A 22,871-nucleotide genomic window follows, 5' to 3' on the forward strand; every position below is an offset into this window, starting at 1 on the left:
GGATCGTGTCTTTAGAGGTTAAAAAAAGAAAGAAAGAAAAGAAGGCACGGGTGTTTCTCAAGTTGCCATATTCGACTCAACCAACAAAACTAAAGTCTTCCGTTTTCAAGCTTCAGGAGGGAGGCTCCGTGGCAGTTGGGCTTTCTTCGAGCCCCGGGGCCGGGGCCGGGCTTATTGCTTCGGGGAAGGGCCCCGGGTAGGTCTGTGCTGTGCAGTGGACGCCTTTCCGCAGGCCAGTCTCTTCGCAGAAGCCCCCCTGGCTGCCGAGAGCTGGGCAGGATCTAGTCCGGGCCTCCTTGTGGGCATGGTCCGAGTGGCCCACCATCTCGCTCACGGTGCTCAGAGGGAACTCTCTCCACCTCTGCCTCTGCAACTCGTCCTCCTTGTATTTAATGGAGTACCAGGCCAGAAAAATGAAAATAAAGCCAACAAATTTGAGGCCGGCGGCCAAACCGAAATAGACGAAACGGAATGAGGTCACATTGTACTCCCAGCAAGAGCCTTGTACCCCACATTCCTGTTGCCAGAGCATGCAGGTGGTGTCAATGACTGCTCCAAAGTAAATTGGAGTAGGAATGTATGCTAGAGTTGTAGAGAAAAAGAAAAAGAACATTTAGCCTGTCTTGCAAGAGACCACCGAGTTGTAAATTAGCAACGTGCTTCTCTTCTCTAAAACCAGTGGAGCGGGGCGGTTTTCTTGTGTCTCTTGACTGTTTCAAATACGTCACATCTTACCATAATATGTTTATTATAGAAATGTTCACTAAGTCACAAATACCTTAAATCTTCCAGTTTGCAACTCAGTCAGAGCGTTACTGATTTTTAAGACCGTAAAAATGTCTATTGCTAAAAGTTCGGTTACAGAATCCTCTTAAACTTAACAATCAGATTGTCATTAAAGAAATTTAATGTTCTATTTATTTTTGAGACAGAAAGAGACAGACGAGTGGGGAAAGGGCAGAGAGAGGAGGAGACACAGAATCTGAGGCGGGCTCCGGGCTCTGAGCTGTCAGAACAGAGCCCGACACGGGGCTCGAACCCACGAACCGTGAGATCATGACCTGAGCCGACGTCGGACGCCTAACCGACTGAGCCATCCAGGCATCCTTCAGATTCTGTCATTAAATACTCAAGAGGCCATACTAAAGCCCTTTATTATCCACTAAAATTCAGTACACTTAGTTTTTATGGGTTGGGCTCTCATCCTCGGGTACGGGGAGAGTAAGAGGAAAATAGTGTCCCCAGAAGTCAAAAACCACATCAAACGGCAAACTGTATAAAGGCACTTGGGGTATAGAAATAATTAAGGCATAAAATTCATCTCTGAAGCTTGTGAAACATCTATCATGAGTACAGCTTCATTGTTTGGGCCAGGAGATAGACATTTCTTTACCACCATGAGAGAGAAAGTCTACCCAGGGACACTTCCTTCACCACACAGTCTCCAAATGTTCACCTTGTAATTATCTACCCTCCTTTAAATTCCTTATTCAGAGCCACCATATTCACACTGAATTTTGTATACGTCTCCATTTTACCAACTTTGATGCAGCATTTAAACTGTTTGCAGAATTGTCATCCATAAGCTCCTCAATGGCAGAGGGCATGCCTTTTATTCCTTGTATCCCAAGGACTTATCAGGGCAGCCCGTGGATCCTCAATATGAGTTTATAAAAGGAAGTGATAGGAAGGAACAAGGGAGAAAGGGAAGAAGAAAAGAGAGAAGAAGGAAGGGAAGATGGTGAGCTAACAGCCCAGGAGGCTGCACGTGATGTATCTTTAAATATGTTGTATTCATTTAAAATGAGGTCTGATCGCTACAATTAAAATTTAACATTATTAAAATACCTAAAACTCTCTTTTTGCTTTGAAATTGGGGGAAATGGAAATTGGTTGTTGGCCCAACTATAGTTTTTCATAATCAGCAGAACTTAAGTGATGGTCAAATTATAAATTCAGTTCCAAATGCCTTCCACTTGCTACTGACGCTGTGACATCCCTCTGGCGGAGCAAAAAGGAGGAACTTTTTTTTTTTTCTTTTCCTATTTAACTGACTCTTTGCTCAACAAATTTCCTTCTTTGAAAACAAATTTATAGTTGCCCACGAGAAGCATAAGGCAAACTTCTTAACTACATCAAAGGATGTCAGAATTTCCTTTAACCAGTTGGTTTTGAAAAACGGGACCTTCAAAGTTTTATTGGTACCAAAATGCAAGCTACCCATTCAATGCAACTAGAGGCCTTTGAGGGTCACTGGAAAGTCCTTACCCTCAGACGTGGCTATCAACCACAACATAACGACAAATCGAGAGTTCCGGAGAAGATTAATGTTTCAAAGGGTCAGGGGATACCATTTTATCCTTCAAGATGGAAATTAAACATTTAAATTTTAAAAAAAACTTTTTTTTTTCTTTTTTTTTTTTTTGGTCCTGTGAACAATGCTACTGATTACTGGGGAAGTAACAGCTGAAGAAAATGACAGACTGCCACTTACAAAAGAAAAAAATATGCTTGATAATGAGGAAGTCAATTAAAAATACATTCCTTTTGATCCAGGGAGTGGGCTATTTCACACAGTATTTCCCATGCATCGTCCCAAAACACCACAGAGTGATATGGTGTTTGTCAAAATCAGGACGATATTCTTCGTGCGCCAGTGGACTCTGTGACATATGGACAGTGCTAACAAGCTTCTCTTCAATTTGGGAATCTCTCTTTGTTCTTTTCAGAATTTTTCATTTCTTTTCCTCAGAAAACTTGACAGGTATACTTTTTGCCCAGTCCAATAAAATTATTGTAAAAAAGTAAGGAATTAAAATGTTCACAAATAATATGAGTGCCATCACTTTCCTGTTAAAAAGGCATAAAGGGACAAGAACGCCAAGACCATGAGTCCATCGCAACTGCTTGGTTCAATATTTCTTACTGTTCAAAATTTTCTGGGGAATTTAGTCCGAGTTTATTATGCTCATTGTGAAAAAGAAACTGTTCTAAAGTCAGTTTTGTTCTGTTTCATCAAACGACAGAACTGAGTAGCTTCTAGTTCAAATCAGAGAGTAAAGACGACGTGCCCTGTAAAATCCTAGCTACCACTAATGGTAACAAATGATTGACTTGCGATTTTTAAAGGACAGTGAGAATTTGCCATCTGTAAAGAGGAACCAAGAAGCACGTGCGGAAATTCAGGAACATACCAAGTGTTCGCAATAGAACAAACTGCATCCCCAGCGCGAAAGGTCTCTCCTCATCTTCTACCGACCTATGGTGAAGGGAAAGAAAGAAATGTTTTAAAACACTGGCCTCAAGAAAACGAACATCACATCAAGCCCGCTTAGAGCAGAGCTGGGGACCAAAGAGCTGCTGTGCCAAAATATTAATTTACTAGGATTTTTTTTTTTTTTTTTTTTTTTTGAGACAGAGAGTGCGAGCAGGCTGGGGAGAGAGGCAGAGGGAAAGGGAGAAAGAATCCGAAGCAGGCTCCACGATCAGCATGGGGCCCAACCCGGGGCTCAATCCCACAACCCTGGGATCACGACCTGAGCCAATATCAAGAGTCGGACGCTTAACCCACGGAGCCACCCAGGCACTCCTATTTACTAGGATTTATTAACAACAGCCAAACAAGACTGCTGATACAGCTAAATCTGTGAATAAGTTCTCCCCAGTGAAGACCCCGAAGAAACTCTGATGACCTCTGTTTCTGTGTAAATACTGGTAGAGGGCCAAAGGGTCATGGTTAAGGTACAGAAGTAGCTCTGAGCTTCCAAAACCGGTTCTGTGAAAAAACATATATAGTGTTTTATCCTATCTACTGCATTCCTTTTTTCTATTTGCTTACACTTTCCAGAGGTTAGGTGTGTAGACCAAAAGTTACTCCCATATTTTCTCAAGGAAAAGTATAGAGGAAAAAAAGTTAAAGAAAGAAATAGAGTAAAAAAAAAAAAAAAAAAGGTATTAAAAAAGCAAATCAAATGTTAGAAAAAGAATGAATCCCTCCCACCACATCATTTTTTTTTTCTTCCTTTCCTGAAATGTATGCTCCGAGTAATTCCCACATGGCAGGAAGATTGGAATCTATTGATTTCTAATTAGAAAAGATTAAAGGGCTCCTTTTCTGATGTGTTGGGTTAAAAGCCAGCTGGTGATCTGCCTCGTTCGAGCAATATAACATGGGCAGCCCATTTCTGGGTTATTTAACATCTCTTGCAGGACTGAAGTCCAAAGAATTAGATTATTAATGATTCATTTTGTTTTAAATGCTGAAGCACCTCATCCTTTCTGTCCCATACGCATCGACTTCTAGGTATAGCATGTCAAATTCCCAAGGACCAGTACACTTGCCATCTTTTCCCCATCTTCCTTATCGTTCCCTAGCCACTTCCCCAAAGAGGCACGCACTGCTGTTACCCCATAAGTATCTGCTGATGGAGGCAGTGAGTGAAGAAACCAATGGGCCTTCCCACTGGGTGCCGTTATCTTACTGTTGAGGAATGAATTGGCTGGGAAATGTCTAACTCAGCATCCCATAGAAGAGAAGCCAAAATATGCAGAATAAGCAGCAAACAGCCCAAGGGAATGATGTCCCAGCAGGTGTGGCCACCAGGTGCCCAGCAGTGTGGGGTACTGAGGAGCCAGGGAGGAGGTGAAGGAAAAATGAGACGGGATTCCCTCTCCTCCTCACTCCTTCACTGCACTGCCTCCCCCACCCCGTCCCCCTAAACCTGCTGGGCTGTGTTCCTTCCCCATACCGTCCCCGTCCTTCTCTGCCTGCTGCAGCCTTTACTGCAAGTGCCAACACCCTGATCTGAATGTGTCCGTGTCAACATTTTGAATAGGACTTCCATTAAAGTAACGTCCGTGTTCCCTTACAAACAAAAAAAGCACAAACAGGGTATATAATAAAGCACAGCATGAACAACTGAGAAGAGACATCTCCCAGTCTGTCCTCAACTCCCAAACTGTATATGCTAGTAAAACTCATGAAATCAGCATTTTGAACTGCAGGCCCAGCATGAACTGTCACTGACCGCGGAGGTACTATCTACAAGGTTGGAGATAGTATTCTTTGCCGTAGGCGAGATTTAGCAACTTCACCAAATGACTTCCTGCCCCCGCTGGAGTCAGGCTTCTTGTGGCTAACATGGTGACAGCTTTCAGCTCCTGAAACTTGAACCTTATCGGGCACAGACTGTAGGAAGAAAAGACACTCACAAGAAGTTTCACCAAACTACAGGAATAAAGAACGTTCTGGGGTACGAAATGTTGCAACCTTCCTCTCCCTTCCTGACCTGGGTAAACACTTCCTTAAGTTCAACAAGCAAACGTCTGAATGCTTTCCTGCACAATCTACCTTTGCTTTCCGCTCCGCTTTACCACACCAGTCCAGTCTGGAACGTGTATTCTGGCAAATTCGGAGCGTACAACCCACCTGGGAGCCAAGTGCAGTTCTCACCTGAGTGTTACTATGATGGCTGATGGCTGGGCACATGCTGTGATGAAGGTGACTATGAAAAGGAAAATTAAGAACGGGATAAGGGTATTGCAGGCCCGTTTACACTTCCCGGACACAGCATAGCCGTTCTCGTTGAGATAGGTTTTGACAATAACGACGCGAAGCTGACTGCGCTGGCCCACTGTGGGCGGGGTGATCACCTGCCGGCTTTGGACACACGTGCATTCTGTGTAATTCCTTATCTGAGGGATAACAAAGATCGACTGTAAGCCAACAAAAGCATAGGAAAATCAAGACAAGGTTAAAAGCTCTAAAATAACTCTCGTATTTAAATATGCATCATATTTAATTGAAAATACATTCTCATTGGGGCACCTGGGTGGCTCAGTCGGTTGAGCATCTGACTTTGGCTCAGGTCATGATCTTATGGTTCATGGGTTCGAGCCCCGCATCGGGGTCTGTGCTGACAGCTCAGAGCCTGGAGCCAGCTTCGGATTCTGTGTCTCCCTCTCTCTCTGCCCCTCCCCTGCTTGCGCTCTGTCTCTCAAAAATAAGTAAACATTAAAAAAAGTTAAAAAAAAATTGGAAGAAGAAGAAGAAGAAGAAGAAGAAGAAGAAGAAGAAGAAGAAAGAAAATGCATCCTCATTGCTAACAGTAAATATCCAAAGCGTGCATCTAACAATGTCTGCTGGTCAAACTGTTTTAACCTAAACCTTTATTAGGAGCTTTCGACACTCAGTTCTATAGCATTCACATTCCATATGCTCATTTTTGGTCACAATTATATGCTACTTCAACTGCTGTTTAATTCGTGGACTCCCTGACTGGAGAAGCTCCCCGAACACAGGAACCAAGCCTTATGTTTATTTATGCCCACCAGAGCACCTAGCATAAGCCAGAACACTGCGTAGGACCCAAAGTAAATACTTGTTACATAAAGGCAGAGATTTCATGATGCGATAGTGATGACTTCAGGGCCAGGACCAGTGAACATACCACCGGCTGTTTCATTTGAAACCAGCTAATTCAAGGAACTAAAAAGCCATTTCAAGTAGGGGCACCTGAGTGGCTCAGTCGGTTAAGCATCCGACTTCGGCTCAGGTCATAATCTCACGGTTCGTGAGTTCAAGTCCTGCACCCTGCATCGGGCTCTGTGCTGACAGCTCAGAGCCTGGAGCCTGCTTCAGATTCTGTGTCTCCCTCTCTCCCTACCCCTCCCCGGCTCACATTCTGCCTGTCTCTCTCAAAAACAAATAAACATTAAAAAAAATTCTTTTAAACCCATTTCAAATAAAAACAGCCAATTAATCTTTCTGCCTATTATGTTGTTTTCACCGTGCCACATAAGCTGAACTCACTGCCATTGTCACCTCTCAGCCACTTAGAAAAGCAGTAGCAACAAATATGAGGATGGGGCACCGTTTGGCCCTCTGTGCTCTGGGGACTGCTGGCCTCTTTTTAAGAATGAGGACTGTGCATTAGAGGACTCACTCGCTCACTCCCAGGACTTAGCCACCGAGAACACTTCTCATTGTCTCTTTCAACTTGGTTACACACTGGAGCTCACCAATTATATACTGGGGAGCCAGCCACAGGATTTCTCAATTTATCACTCTGGCTTAAAACTCCGAAATCAAATCTGATGATCCCAAAACATACAGTCAATAGTATAATCCCTTAACACCTACACAGTACAGGCAAATGCACCTTAACCTTTTTGATTAAAGCAGCCTCCTACAATCCGTTCTTAAGCAAAGAATGAAACCAGGCTCAGTAAGGAACTGAGTAGAATATGAAAACCTCCCACAGTATTACAGCCTATTTATAATTCACGGGGAAGGGAATTCTCAAAATAGCCTATTCTTGAACTGACAGAAATATCTTTACTCTGAATGTTAAAAAAAAAAAAAAGTTTGAACTGATAAGTCTATGAAAAATCCATCACGCATCTTCACAGACTCTGATCAGGGAAGGTGCTCTCCTGTCCTCTTCTATGGGCACAAAATGTGGTCATCTTGACCTTCAAATGCATCACAAGGGCCCTGGCTGAGTAATAAATGGGAAGCCCAGCATTCATCCTTATCATGTTTCACTGAGTTGGCACAGAATGTAAAGTGGGAGAGGGCTGATATGAAACCAAGTCACTACACCCACATGTTCCAATCGTCCTTGGGAAAAAAAAAAAAATGATAGCATTGCATAATTTTCATTCCTCTGGGTTTTTGTCAGGAAGTATTTTGGAGGTTATTTGAAGTTTCTTGAAAAGAGGGACTAAAGCCACGTGTTAGCATATGAGTCCTAACACGTCCCTGTCACAGGATGTTGGATTAACAGTACAGGAACTTGGGAAATATACTCACCCCAGTGCTAAGATTACCGCTGTTAACACAGCCAGCCAGACAAGGGTTAAAGTATGTAATTCCATCTGATCCACAGACTGGCTCATACTCGTGTATTTTACAACCACAATTAACATTGCAGCTTCCTGTCAGGTTCCTGTGAGGCATGGTGAGAGAAGGTCTAGAGAGAAAAAAGCAGGTCATGAGCAACATTTACTAAAATGTTATAAAGAAAAAATTCTCAACGTTAAGTAATTTGTCCATTTTAGAGAAGCTAGTTCCCATAAATCAAAGCTATAATACCGGAAATAGCCACCCTCGATAATTATTATGACTTTGAAACAAAGCATGAAGAAAAATGTTTCAATCTTCTGGGGCTGTAAATTCATTATCTTTGTATCAAATTATCTATCTTGCCTCAATTCTACCTTCCATCTTGGATCTTGGTGCTACAGATCTGGGCTCAGCAGTTCTAACCCTTGTTTAACTACTCACTTACTGTAGACACGAAGCTCTACGTTTTAACAAATCCAGACCTCAATTTCTTTAACTCTGTGCCAGATCAACAACATCACTAGGAGGGCGCAAACACAAAATGCATCCATCGGGGTTGTCGACGCAGATTGCTTTGACCAAAAACTTTAATTGTTCTGGAATAAATTATCTAAGAAAGACATGGGACTCTAGAAAATGAATCGGAAGTGATTTCCAAAGAAGATCAGGAATCCTATCACTAGTTTGATTCACACAGCCAGAGAAGAACGATTCAGTCCTTCCTTCAGGATGCCCAGATGTGGATTCACGGTCAACGTGGTGGGTTTTCTCGTAGACTATGATGTCTGATTCAAAGAAACGATACAATATGAAAAGCTCTGATACAATCAATTCAGGCAACAAATATAAAAAGGAAAAGAAAAAGGCAAGTCAGGATATAGGGTTGGGGAGAGAAATAGAAAGAAATGCTTTGGAAGAGCAGAGGCAGGTACCCAGGAGGGGCTCATGGAAGAATGAAAGGGGCAATGAAAGGGGCTCTGTAGTGCTTATACTCAACAACAACCTCTTTCCTTGGCTTCTCTGAGACCAATTTTTTAATTATTTATTTATTTATTTATTTATTTATTTATTTATTTATTTTGAAGGGGGAGGGGCAGAGAGAGAGGGAGAGAGAGAATCCCATGCAGGGCTCTATCCCATGACCCAAAATCACGACATAAACCAATATCAAGAGTCGGATGCTTAACCGACTAAGCCACCCCGGTGCCCCGTGACCACCATTTTCTGTTACTGATGAAATACTGTTCCTAAAGCAACATGAGTTAGAAATAGCAGATCCAGGGGCGCCTGGGTGGCTCAGTTGGTTAAGCGTCCGACTTTGACTCAGGTCATGATCTCACAGTTTGTGAGTTCGAGCCCCGCCTCGGGGTCTGTGCCGACAGCTCAGAGCCTGGAGCCTGCTTTGGATTATCTCCCTCTCTTTCTGCCCCTCCCCCGCTTGTACTCTGTCTCTCTCTGTCTGTCTCTCTCTCTCTCCCTCAGAAATAAAATAAACATTGGGGCGCCTGGGTGGCGCAGTCGGTTAAGCGTCCGACTTCAGCCAGGTCACGATCTCGCGGTCCGTGAGTTCGAGCCCCGCATCAGGCTCTGGGCTGATGGCTCAGAACCTGGAGCCTGTTTCCGGTTCTGTGTCTCCCTCTCTCTCTGCCCCTCCCCCGTTCATGCTCTGTCTCTCTCTGTCCCAAAAATAAATAAAAACGTTGAAAAAAAAAATTAAAAAAAAAAAAAAAGAAATAAAATAAACATTAAAAAATTAAAAAAAAAGAAATAGCAGATCTATATCATTCATCCATCCATCTATTCATCATCCATCCATTCAACAAATATTTTGGAATGTCTGCTTAATGCTAGAACTTACCTTTAATGCCTATGTTGACTACCCACCCCTCCAGTAGCATAGCCCACGCCAACTATATGTGTTAATCTATAGACATAAGGCATTATTTGTTCAAAGGGCTCTTTCCTGTGTCCTCTTTCACACTTTGATAACTGAGTCCTCAAATTTTAAAGGAAGGAACAAATTCATCGCAGTATTTAAACCTTATCAAGAAACTCTTCTAAAGAGGCAAATGTAAAATAAACTCTGTTCTTCATTTATGTCATTCCACAGAAGAAATTTGGTCACAAGACTCTGACAATTATGTCCACAAACTCGTGGATTCCTATCATTTTGCTGTATATTTCAGGAAATGCAGTCCTAGGCCAGTAATGCTCCTGAGGGGCAATTTTGTTTCCTAGGCAATAGTTTTGTTTGTCATAACTACAGGAATGCTACTGGTATCTAGTGGGCAGAGACCAGGGAAGCTTCTAAACATCCTACAACACACAGAACAACACCCCTTACACACACACACACACACACACACACACACACAGTAACAAATTAACCTGCCCAAGTCTTAGTAGTCCTGAGGGTGACGGTGAGAAAGCCCATTCTAGACCTCTTACTACATTCCACAGACAATGACATAGATGTCCAGGGAGGTCAAATGATTCACTATAACGCTAATTAGTGCCATTTAACTGGTACATCTGAAAACTGCTCTGTACCTTGCCACTGTCTTCACTAGTTCCTCAAGAGCGACATTTCAAGCCATGACCCAATAAAAGGGTTTTTATATGTTTGCATGCATAAGTCACTAAAAACAACAGGCTTCAAATCCATACAATATAATTACTACTATTGTTATTTAGAAGTTACAAAGAATTTCTTATGAAGATCACGATTCATATTCATTTATGAGCACCACAGATTCCAAACACCTCTCTTTTATGGGTATGTCCACTCAAGAGAAAGGAAGCTAGGGGTGCCTGGGTGGCTCAGTCAGTTAAGCATCCAACTGTTGATTTCGGCTCAGGTCACAATCTCACGGTTTGCGAGCTCCAGTCCTGCATCAGGCTCCGTGCTGGGTGTGGAACCTGCTTAAGATTCTCTCTCTCCCTCTCCCTCTGTACCCTCCTCTCACCCGAGAACTAAAAGAGAGAAAAATGAATCTAGAGAGAATATAAACAGATGCTTAAAACCCCCTGATGACAGGAAGCACAAGCTTTCCTAAGTTCCAGAAACAGAGGCACATTCCTAGGTCACCACTGGGTATGTTTGCTTTTCTCATGAGAACATGGTGTCTGAAACAAAGAAATGATACAATAAAGCTCTCAGAAAATGAAGACAGGCAACAAAAATAAATAGCAGTGAAAAGAAGTGGGTATTCACAAAAAAGTCACTGGGGAAAAGGCGACAGTGGCACAAAAAAGGGAAAGATACCAACATGGTTAATGCTTTACACTGCGCTCATTTTAAAAATAAAATAAAATAAATTTTAGGGATAATAATGTCTTGCTTGACACTCACTTTTCAGAAAACAGGCTGGATTGTAATAATGGCATAAGCGTGTAAGCCTGAATAGTACTAAGCACCACTCACCGGCCTGCAGTGAGCCCATCGTGGGAGTACTAAACGTACAGGCTACAGTGTACCACGTCCACGTTGTGCAAAGGGACTGTGCGTCCCCTTCCAATGAACTAAAGCATTTCTGACAAGTTAGCTTTGCAGATCAGGCTCATGCTAGCTCTGAATCAATGTAAGTGTTAATTCCAAGTGAAGAAAAAGGTCTCACTAACAAACGGACTAACAAATAACCGTTTGGTCCAAGTTGCAAGCCTGAGAGTCACACCTGATATCTTATCACAAAAATGGCAGAGGGGCGCCTGGGTGGCTCAGTCGGTTAAGCGTCCGACTTCAGCTCAGGTCACGATCACACGGTCCGTGAATTCGAGCCCCGCGTCGGGCTCTGGGCTGATGGCTCAGAGCCTGGAGCCTGCTTCCTATTCTGTGTCTCCCTCTCTCTCTGACCCTCCCCCGTTCATGCTCTGTCTCTGTCTCAAAAGTAAAATAAACGTTAAAAAAAAAATTAAAAAAAAAATAAAATAAAATAAAAAAATAAAAATGGCAGAATTCTAGAACTAGAGAGATGGGATCAGTCTCTGAGATTATCTAGTACAGTTTGCGGATCTTAAAAAATAAGAAACTATAAAAAGTGCAATGATGTGTTCCATAATCACTGAGGCTTTGAGAAAACCAGCCACAGGGAGACTAAATGAACAAAAAAGGAAAAAAAGAACAAGCTTGCTGCCTAATGTTTTTTAAATAAATTGCTTAAGGATCAATATTTATTTAAAATAATATACAATAATAAAACAGATTATGGTTTAACATAGGTAATAACATCCACCATGGGGCTATCACAGCTGGGTAAATAAGAAGACAGTTGTCCTCAAATCTCTCTCTGTCTCTGTCTCTGTCTCTCTCTCTGTCTCTCTCTCTGTCTCTCTCTCTCTCTCTCTCTCTCACACACACACACACACACACACACACACCCCACAGAGTATGTCAAATTATGCCACCCCAAGACCTAAGAATACTTGGACTTCCCCATCTGACATATTTCTACAGGTCCCCATAAATCAAAAAGGAACTCCCCAACCATCCTTCTGCCTCCTCTTAAGTGGCTCTCTATTAAGAAATACGAAAAGAGGGAATCCATGCTTCTTATGCCCAAGTCACATGGATTAAAAGAATATGATTAACATAGCAGGTACCTTTTTAGGAAAAAATACCAATCACCTAGAAAAAAGTGATATCTCTCTCAAGTCACTATATATTCAAGTCTAACTGAATTCAAGAAGACTTCAATTAGAATGTGTTTTTTTTTATTCCACTTAAATTCTTGGCTTCATATTAAAATGCTTCCCTGGCTGTATAGAGCTATGCAACTTCAGATTTATAGTGATTATTGTTATAATCATAATCATCGTTATCATTTAAAACTAAATGAGTAAAGAGCCCAATTTTTACCCCAGGAATTGTGCACTGAAATCTCTATATAAATTACCTCATTTATTCCTCACAAGAATTAAAGTTGTTATGACTGTGCCTTCATCTTTTAGATGAGGAAATTGAGAGGATAGATACTGTCAAAGTTCACAAGAATCAAAGATGGGTTTAAACCCAGTTATCTCTGTGTCTGTGGCCTACACCCTGAAACCCCTATACTTGGCGGGCAGCTTTCCGTAACTGTCCGTATTTTCACTTTCTCTAGCATGAGTCTTCCAGGCACCTCATCCCATTTCCTTCCTCTTCACCTCATGCAGCTTTTCTGGCACTCACCTTTCACCGTGACTGAGCATTAGAGTCAGAAGGAGCAGGTTCAATTCCATACCTACAGCTCACAAGTGCTGTGAACCAATCTAAAGAGATTTCACACTTGTGAAACAGAGATCATAATGTCTCTATCACGTGGCTGTTGAGAGGATTAGGTGAGTAAATGCACAGCCAGTGTCCAGCATTGTTCCTCGAACATAATAGGCACTAAGATACTGGTGTGTGGTCTTTATCTACACATGAAAGAAGTATAAATGAATTAAAGTAATACAATCACAAGCACAATAGGCCTTCAATGACGTTTTTCTTTTCAAAAAGGACTAAGTCGGGGCGCCTGGGTGGCTCAGTCGGTTAAGCATCTGACTTGGGCTCGGGTCATGAACTCGAGGTTTGTGAGTTCAAGCCCTGCGTGGGGCTCTGTGCTGACAGCTCAGAGCCTGGAGACTGTTTCAGATTCTGTGTCTCCCTCTCTCTGACCCTCCCCCGTTCATGCTCTGTCTCTCTCCGTCTCAAAAATAAGTAAACGTTTAAAAAAAGTAAAAATAAATAAATAAATAAAGGAGTAAGTCATTTTCGAAGTTACTCCTACAGATGATTCGGGAAAAAGAACTAAACTGGGATCTAGTTTCAGGCCTACCGTTTTGTAGCCATATGACCTGGGGCCAAATCTAAGTCTATGGCTATTAATGCCCCTCCTGCCTGTATGAGGAGAGCAAGTGTAACCAAGGAATCATACATTACATAATATAGGTAATAGAACAGGTTTACTAGAGGACTACATTCATGAAAGTTATAATTACTATTTCCAATCATGATTTTTATTGTTAAAGTTTCCTTGAGCTTTGTAGTCAACAAATAAATTCGCACCAGTTTTAACTTGAAATTTATATATAATGACCTACAACTTATACAAACCATCTCTTTGGTTTGAGCCCCAATGGGGGGCTCCATGTGGGGCTCAAACTCACAACCTCAAAATCAAGAGTCACATGATCCACCAACTGAGCCAGCCAGGTACTAAACCATCTTTTTAAATCCAGAATTACTTGGGGCGCCTGGGTGGCGCAGTCGGTTAAGCGTCCGACTTCAGCCAGGTCACGATCTCGCGGTCCGTGAGTTCGAGCCCCGCGTCAGGCTCTGGGCTGATGGCTCGGAGCCTGGAGCCTGTTTCCGATTCTGTGTCTCCTTCTCTCTCTGCCCCTCCCCCGTTCATGCTCTGTGTCTCTCTGTCCCAAAAATAAACGTTGAAAAAAAAAAAAAAAAAGACTTTAAAAAATAAATAAATAAATCCAGAATTACTTTAAAAAAAGAAAAGAAAAGAAAAAAAGAAAAAAGGGGTGCCTGGGTGGCCCAGTCAGTTGAGCGTCCGGTTTCGGCTCAGGTCATGTTCTCATGGTCTGTGAGTTCGAGCCCCGTGTCGAGCTCTGTGCTGACAGCTCGAAGCCTGGAGCCTGCTTCGGATTCTGTATCTCCGTCTCTCTGCCCCTCCCCCACTCACGTTCTGTCTCTCTCCCTCAAAAATAAATAAACATAAAAAAAATTTTTAAAAAAATAAATAAATCCAGAATTACTTTTTAAAACGTATTATTGAAGTGTAGTTGACATACAATGTTATACTAGTTTCAGGTGTACAATATATTGACTTCACAACTTTATACATTATTCAATGCTCACCATGGTAAGTGTAGTCTCACCATCCGTCACCTTACAATGGTTATAACAGTATTATTGACTATATTCCCTGTGCTGTACTTTTCATCTCCATGACTTACTTAATTTATAGCTGGAAGTTTGTACCTCTTAATCTCCTTCATCTATTACATAGTTTTTGAAACACCTTTATTTATTACTAAAGTAATACATACTCTTTGTACAAAATTTGGACAATACAAAAAGACTGAAAAATTAAACTCACACGTAATTCTACCACCCAGAAATATCCACCATATTATGCTTTTAGTCTATCACTTTCTGGTCTTTTTTTCAATATGCATATACAATAACATTGATAACATATTGTTACCAAGATTTTGTATGGTTCTATTTTTTCTGCTAGCATTAAATGATGAACATTTCTTATCGACTATGTTAATATGACATTATAAAATGGTAAATTTGGTCATGGGTTTATTAATATTCATAGGTATTTTTGAAATAAAAAGGCTTATTATATTTAAATAGGTATTCCATAGTTTTATAGATTTCATGTTATTTGTTTAGATCTCTGTTACAAAGTTTAAAACTCATTGGAAGGAAAATTTGCTTATATTTAGTATCTCCTTGGTACTCTCAAAGTGAAGCAAAGCAAATTTTGTTTGTATCTCCCAAACAGAGCCAAGAATAGATCAAATCATATACATATAGCTAGACATGAATTGTAAGCCTATGAATTAAAGTAGCTAGGATAATCCAGAGACATACATACCTAAGATCTTTTAAGTAAATTATTTGTCCTCTACTTTTCAGGAATTTCTCTGAAAATTATTAATGTCTATAACAAATAAAAGATCTTGAATGTCACCAAAAGATTTAAACAATGGGAGAAAACTTCAGTAGGTTAAGCTGAAGACACAGATGAGGAGATGAATGGTTTCATTAGAGAATTTAGAAGTGATGTGGCCAGAAATGATAGCCACGCAGAGGGCTGGTAATAGAGTATCAAATACACCCTGCGGCAGGGGAAGAAGTGGTGACAAAGAGAATGACATGAATTGGGAAAAGTTTCAGAGAAGGTAGGAATTAGCAGGCTGTATTCAATTTCCATAGTTTCAGTACGTTGGGTCGATAAAACCATACTGAGAGAGGCCACTTCAGGGAAAATTCCCAACCTCTGAGATTTTGGACTTGGTTGAACCTGGTGGACCACTCCATCCAAGTCACTGCCGAACACAGAAAACTGAGAAAATGATTCCCCCTCACAGCTCAAGAAATCACCCCTGGAAACATTCTGGTGCAGTAAGTCAAGTCACAAAACCAGAGGATGATATAATAGATCTTAGTGTTGAGTTCAAAGAGATGACACTTGATAAATGAAAGATAATAAAGCTAGCATTATGAAATGATTTATCAAGACCCAGTACTATTGAACAATTCTGTACATGGGAATCAGATCTAACCCCTTTTTAAAAATTACTTTTCAAGAAGTGGCAAAGAGGAAAGAACTCACATTATGCAGTGTGTTTATATAAAGTGTTATTTAAGCCACCGTGTTCACAGTAAATCCTGACTCTTATGGCAACGAGATGATTACGGCATACCTGTGTGAAACACAGACACAGAGGGGAAGCAAAACACATTTCCTAATTAAAACTGCAGGGACATAGTGGGTGCTGGGAATGTAATTACTTGGGTTGGAAATGGGCCAGGATATTCAACTGGAGCACTAGCATCTTTCATAATGAAAAATCATCCAATTCTCAAGTCTGAATTTTTTCTTATTTTAGTATATTGTGGCTGGAACACTTAACATGAGATCTACTCTCTTGCCAAACATTAAGTGTATTACACAGTATAGTTGACTATAGGTACAATGATGTACAGCAGATCTCTAGAGCCCGATTGACCGACACTTGATGCCCATTGATTGGCAACTCCCCATCTCCCACTTCCTCAAGCCATCATTCCACCTCTGATTCCATGAATTTAATATTTTAGCTATCTCATATAAATGGAAGCAGTCAGTATTTGTCATTCTGTAACTGGCTTATTTCACTTAGCATGATGTCTTCGGGGCTCATCCATTGTGTCACATACTGCAAAATTTCTTTCTTTTTTAAGGCTGAGTAGTCTTCCATTGTATGTATATGTCACATTCTCTTTATCCATCCATCTGTTGATGGACACTTAGGTTGTTTCCACACCTTGGCTATGAAATCTGAATTTTCTAGGGGAACCACCAGTAACATGTCAGGTTCATTCTGCAAAAAGACTGTGACTCCATTTTGGCTCAACAGGAAAAGTTCATCTTTCTAAAACATCTCAACCCCGTATAAGGCATTGAGGTACCTCTTGAGCATTTGATACAAATTCAAAGATGGATCAGTTATCCCGTCCTTTAATATAAGAAGATTCATCCTGCTGGTGAACCTGGGGCTTTACTTACAGGCTTTAATAAATGGAGGTAGCTCATAGGTTGTGCTTGCTTCTTTGTGCTTTTTTCTTTTTTTGGAACTTTTTTATTTTATTTATTTTTTTAATTTTTTTTTAACATTTATTTTTTTTTTGAGAGACAGAGAGAGACAGAGCATGGGCAGAGGAGGGGCAGAGAAAGGGAGGGGGAGACACAGAATCTGAAGCAGGCTCCAGGCTCCGAGCTGTCAGCACAGAGTCTGATGTGGGGCTCGAACTCACGAACTGGGAGATCATGACCTAAGCCGAGGTCAGATGCTCAACCAACTGAGCCACGCAGGCGCCCCTTCTTTCAGAACATTTTAATAATTAAAAGCATTGCATTCAGAATCAGAGAAACCTGGGTTCAAATTCTAGTTCTATCATTTTCTGTGACTGAGCAAGTTATTCAATCTTTCTGAGCTTCTTTCTTAAATTTCAAATGAGAAAAAATGCCATTAAATAGTTATTTATCAATTGCTTAGCATGTATGGGTTTTATCCTATTTCATCTTTCTATAATTCTAAGAGATTGGTACTGTTATTGATGCAGCTTAATGATGAGGAAACTGACGCACAGAGAGATTAAGGAATTTGCAAAGTATTTTATTCAATCCTCAGGGCAATTCAGCAACATAGTATCTATCAGCATCTTCACCTTGAAGGTGTGGAAACCAAACACAGAAAGGTTGAAGAATCTCCCCATCCTTACATGGCTAGTATGTGGCAAGGCTGGGGTGAAAATCTAGGCTGGTTAACTTGAGATCCTCTGAGCTACAGCACTGTGTAGACACAGCTTTATGCCTGTAACCCAGCTGTATGAAAAAAATGAAGAAACAATGCGCCACTGACAGAAACAGATACAATCTCTCCAGCTCTCTTCCTAAGGAGGTGGTGAGTATGCTTCAGTGTTTCCCTACATGAAATAAAGCAGAAACTGACCGTGGTGCTTGGAAAGAACAAACTCTGAAATAGATAATCTGGGTTTCATTTGGTTCTGCTCCTTGTTAACTGAGGACTTTGGGCAAATCACTTCATCTGTAAGCCCAGTTTCTTTAATTAAAACATGCAGGTAATAGTACACACAGTAGAGTGGTGTTGCAAGCATGATATATAAAAGATATACACGAGCAAGTGCCGATCACCAGACCCGAATCAAACAGACACTGAACAAAGACTCCTCTCTTCACTGCCACTCCCTTCATCTCTCTATTGGATTTAAAGGAGAAAAAAAAAAAGTCCCACATGCAAGCCTCAAAATCACGCAGAACAGCTTTTACTTAACAGGCCAAGCCAGACCGATAAGCAGGTTGTACACTGCACAAGAGCACCCAGCCAAAGGAGCAAGGAGAGGCTGAAATGTAGTCCACACCCTGCTTGGAGAAAGGACCCTCTTACTCTTCACACAAACATAACTGCTGTTCTTAAAGTGCCCAGCCTAGGGGTGCCCGGGTGGCTCAGTCGGTTAAGCGTCCAACTTCGGCTCAGGTCATGATCTTGCAGTCTGTGAGTTCAAGCCCCAGAGCTGTCATGAGCCCAGCATTGGGTTCTGTGCTGATAGCTCAGAACCTGAAGCCTGTTTTGAATTCTGTGTCTCCCTCTCTCTCTCTCTGCTCATCCCCTGCCTGCCCATGCTCGTGCTCTCTCTCTCTCTCTCTCTCTCTCTCTCTCTCAAAAAGAAAAGTGCCAAGCCTTTGCAGCTGCACCCCCCCCAAAAGTGTTTACACTAATTCAATTTTAGACTACCTTCCTAGAAGTATTTGGGAAGCCAGACGAATTCTCCAAGGAAACTGGGTTTTTATGTTGCTAATTTATGAACTTGGATGAAGTCAGGCTGCAACTACTGGAATGAATGGAAACCTGAAGTAGCCTCCAGCATGCCTTACCGAGTTTTTCTCTGTTGGATACAAACGAATGAGAAGAAGTGTACCATAAATCATGGAATTGGGTAATTAAGATGCTTATTTTCATCAAGTTCTTAAAAGTTCAACATCACTAGATGAATAACATCCCTACACAGACATAGATGCCAGACATTCATTCATCTTGTAAAGAAGAAAAGGCAGTTGCTTTGTATGATCTAGAAGGGAAAGGAGAAGAGACAAGAAACTGACTTTTTCAACGTATACTAAGTGCTGGACTCCGTGGTAGGAAATATGAGAAAACTTCCCTAATACAGTCCTCAAAATCAAAACTACAAACACAAAATATTGGAAAGCTTCAAACTGGAGACTGAGGACGGAGGAAAGAGACACTGGCTTCCCATTTTTTAACCCATCTGCAGTATTTTGTTTTTTCAACCACATGTGTTTTATGTAATTACATTTGTAACCAGATTTGACTGACATTATCACCAATTTTACCATGAGGAAACCAAAACTCAATATTAGCTTTTTTTTTTTTTCTTTCCCAAGGTCACACAGTTAGAAACTTGATGGCTCTGGTACTTTTCTTTGAAAATAACACCATCTTTGACAAAGGAGTTTGAGGGGAGAGGGGAGAGAAGGCCAAGAAGTTCATTGTTGGGACCCCTGTTTTCTCACTAACACAGAATCTAGGATGTCCAACAAGAAAAACAAGATGAGAGTAAGACAAAATACTTGAAGAAAAGAATTTTAAAAAATGCAACCATGCTGGGGCACAGGAAAGGAAGCTGAGTAGGGCCAAGGAAATGGATTGCTCAGCAAAGACGAGGGCCTGCTAAGATTGGAACTCATAAATTTGTAATGGGGCCAATCAGCACAATTATGTAATTTTTGCCCATAGTGCTGGAGAGTCCAGAGTCCGTTGATTCAGGATTGGCAAGACTGATGTGGTGCTAAGCAAGGGCTTTAAATTCTTGAGGGGACTTGCAGTTTGAAAGCAAGTAAGATGGCAGGCGGGGGGGGGGGGTGTGTGTGTGTCCCCACCCCACCTCTGAGAATGCACTTAAAATTAAAGCGAGCAAAATTAAAAGGAATAATGCCAGCAAAGAGGAATGGAAAGACTAACACCAAACTTCATGAAAAGAGCAAAGTGGATACGCATAATACGCATATTATGAGCAGATGAGCAGATACCACCTTGGAGAAGAGCCAACCTGCCCCATGGACCCTCCATGAGGCTCCACAAGGTTGCGAGCTCGAACTCATCAGATGCGGCAGAAGCCCGAGGTGAGGACGAAGCTGAGGTTTGAGGGAGAGAAAATTGTACCAGTGGATCCTTCCATTCTCATATTCACTCACCTCCACCCCCACGTCAGAGCCCAGACATTCTCCAGAACGTTCTCCTCTAAAGAAATTGGAAGAAATTCAAAAAGCTAAGCTTCTACTCTAGATTTTGACAACGGAGACTAACCCCCCCCCATGTTTGTATGGCGGTGAGGGTGGAGCACATAACCTGAAAGGTGCTAGACTGAGTCTTGTCAGCCTGTAAAGCCCAGAATAAACGAACAGAAAAACTAACCCTTAAAATCAAATGGCAGAATGTGAGGCATAGAAACAAAGTAAAAAAAAAAAAAAAAAAAATCTAATTATATACACAGATCTGAGAAGATATTACTACATAAAAAGTCATCAGGAACGCGGCGCCTGAGTGGCTCAGTCGGTTGACCATCCAACTTTGGCTCAGGTCACAGTCTCATAGTTCATGAGTTCGAGCTCCATGTCAGGCTCTGTGCTGACAGCTCAGAGCCTGGAGACTGCTTCGGATTCTGTCTCTCCTTCCCCCCTCCCTCCCCACTCGTGCCCTGTCTCTCTCTCTCTCTCTCTCTCTCTCTCAAAAGTAAATACACATTAAAAATTTTTTAAAAAAAGACATCAGGATGTTATGAAAAGGGAACACTCAGAATACAACAAAGAAAAAAGTTATTCTCAAAATAAAAAGACAATTTACATAAAGAATAGAAAACAAAGCATGGAAGAATCTCTCAGAGCAAAGGACATAGGAAATACAAGAGAACAAATGAAACATACAGGCAACCAGTCCATAAGTTCCAACAACAGATTAGCAGGAATCCTGGAGAGAGCATGGAAAATGGAGAGAGTGCGTAAAGCTATAGCAGAAGAAAACCTCCCTGGAGTTTAAGACATACGTGTGAGATTAAGACGGTTCAGAGAGTGCCTAATGTAGTGAACGAACAAAGCCCTAGGCCAAAACATTCATTCATCTGTTCATTCCTTCATGCAACAAACGCTGTGCATTGCTTCAGATGGTGGGGATGCGGTTATGATATAGACAGCCTTAGTAACTGTTCTCAAGGAGCTCATAGTTTAGAAACAGAAGACAAGAGCAGAGCACGTACTTAAACAAGATAACTTCAGCTAGTGGTAAGTGCTACGAGGAAATTAAGGAGGAGTAATGCAATAAAGGGGAGAATGGGTTCCCTTAGGTTGGGCAGAGAGGGAGAGCCTCTCTGAGAAAGTGACATTGGAAGGGTCTAGCCAAGACAAAATTGGATGGTAAAGCATTCCTTATGAAATTTCAGAACACCTTGGATAAAAAATTTCCTAAAATCATCCAAATAAAGTTGGCTACAGAGAAATGAGAGCTAGGCCTGGAGTTAAATTTCTTACCAGCAACGTTAGATGCTAGATGACAAAGCAGTGGTTTCAAAGTTCTCCGAAAAGCAATTTATAACTTATAATTCCATACCCACTCAAACTATCTTTAAATGTGAGAGAAAGAATAAAGATGCTTTAATACATTTACAGGATCAAAAAGTTTTTCTTCCCACGGGCTCTTTCCTAGGGAGGTATCTGGGTATTTTTCTCCAGCAAAACAAGGAGTTAACAAATAAATAAATACACAAACAACTAAAAAAGTGGATACAACTGAGATACATGAAAGGAAGTTTCCAGAATATAAATTACGCCTAGAAAGCAACTAGTCCAACTGAAGTAAGATTACAGAAGAACAAGAATTCAATAAAACAAAGTATGTTGAGAACTTAAAAAATAATATGAGCATGGTAAAGGCTAGTAGTCGGGGAAAGAAGAATAGGCCTTTAGAACTCAAGGACAGGGGACACCTGGCTGGCTCAGTCAGTTGAGTGTCCAACTCTTCATTTTGGTTCAGATCATGATCCTGTGGTTCACGAGATCGAGCCCCGTGTCAAGATCTGCTGACAGCAAGAAGCCTGCTTGGGATTCTCTCTCTGCCTCTCTCTCTTGCTCTCAAAATAAATAAACTTTAAAAAAAAAAAAAAAGAACTCAAGGACAGACAACACAAGTAAGCTGTGGTCTAAATGTACAATTTTAAGCAGATTTCCATCCCCACTCTAGTTAGTGGATGACTACTTCTTCCCTCATGCCTTTATTTTCTGGAGAAAATAAACCAAAGTCTACGGACATAAGAGCATCACATATAAAGAAGACCTTTGGTGAGATGCTAGAATGATGGCAGGGGAATTAGGTAAAAGTCTACAGAATGAACAGAAGGACCCAGGCCCCTTCCCACCACCATCCCACTCCCAGCTCTAGAACACCAGAAGCTAGGCTTACAACCCTGAATCTATCCCAACACAGCTCCAGCCAAGAAACAGGAGAACCCGTCTCCTGAGCAGCCAAAGCACTCCAGAGGTAAGGCCTCAAGTTCTGACATGCATTACCCCAATGAAAATGCCAGCTCCCCATGTCCCATTACCTACGGTGAGATCCACCAAATGACAAGCTCTACTGTCAGACCAGAGCACTGACCTAGCTTTTTAAACGCATGTTCTTCAATACTAAGAGAAAGCTAAGGATCACCAGAAATGTAAGGGAAGCTTCCAACATAATC

General features: G+C 41.4%; 1 protein-coding gene across 3 annotated transcripts in view; it reads right to left on the reverse strand.

Moving 5' to 3' along the window:
* The window catches only part of SLCO5A1 (solute carrier organic anion transporter family member 5A1), a 142,065-nt gene continuing 119,194 nt past the window's right edge, over positions 1–22,871 (reverse strand). For 2 of the 3 annotated variants that reach the window (XM_047073749.1, XM_047073748.1), the window contains 4 exons: positions 7,814–7,973; positions 5,453–5,694; positions 3,195–3,259; positions 1–582 (listed from right to left, as the gene is read on the reverse strand). In XM_047073749.1, the coding sequence (XP_046929705.1) occupies positions 113–582; positions 3,195–3,259; positions 5,453–5,694; positions 7,814–7,973 (937 nt within the window). In that variant the 3' untranslated portion in view covers positions 1–112. The remainder of the gene's footprint in view (positions 583–3,194; positions 3,260–5,452; positions 5,695–7,813; positions 7,974–22,871) is intronic. The other variant, XM_047073750.1, reaches the window with a different exon arrangement.

This window comes from Lynx rufus, unplaced genomic scaffold (genome assembly GCF_022079265.1).
Source record: "Lynx rufus isolate CCGP_SWC_20201006 ecotype Redwood Valley unplaced genomic scaffold, mLynRuf1.p SCAF_12, whole genome shotgun sequence".
In the NCBI taxonomy this organism is placed as follows: Eukaryota; Metazoa; Chordata; class Mammalia; order Carnivora; family Felidae; genus Lynx; species Lynx rufus.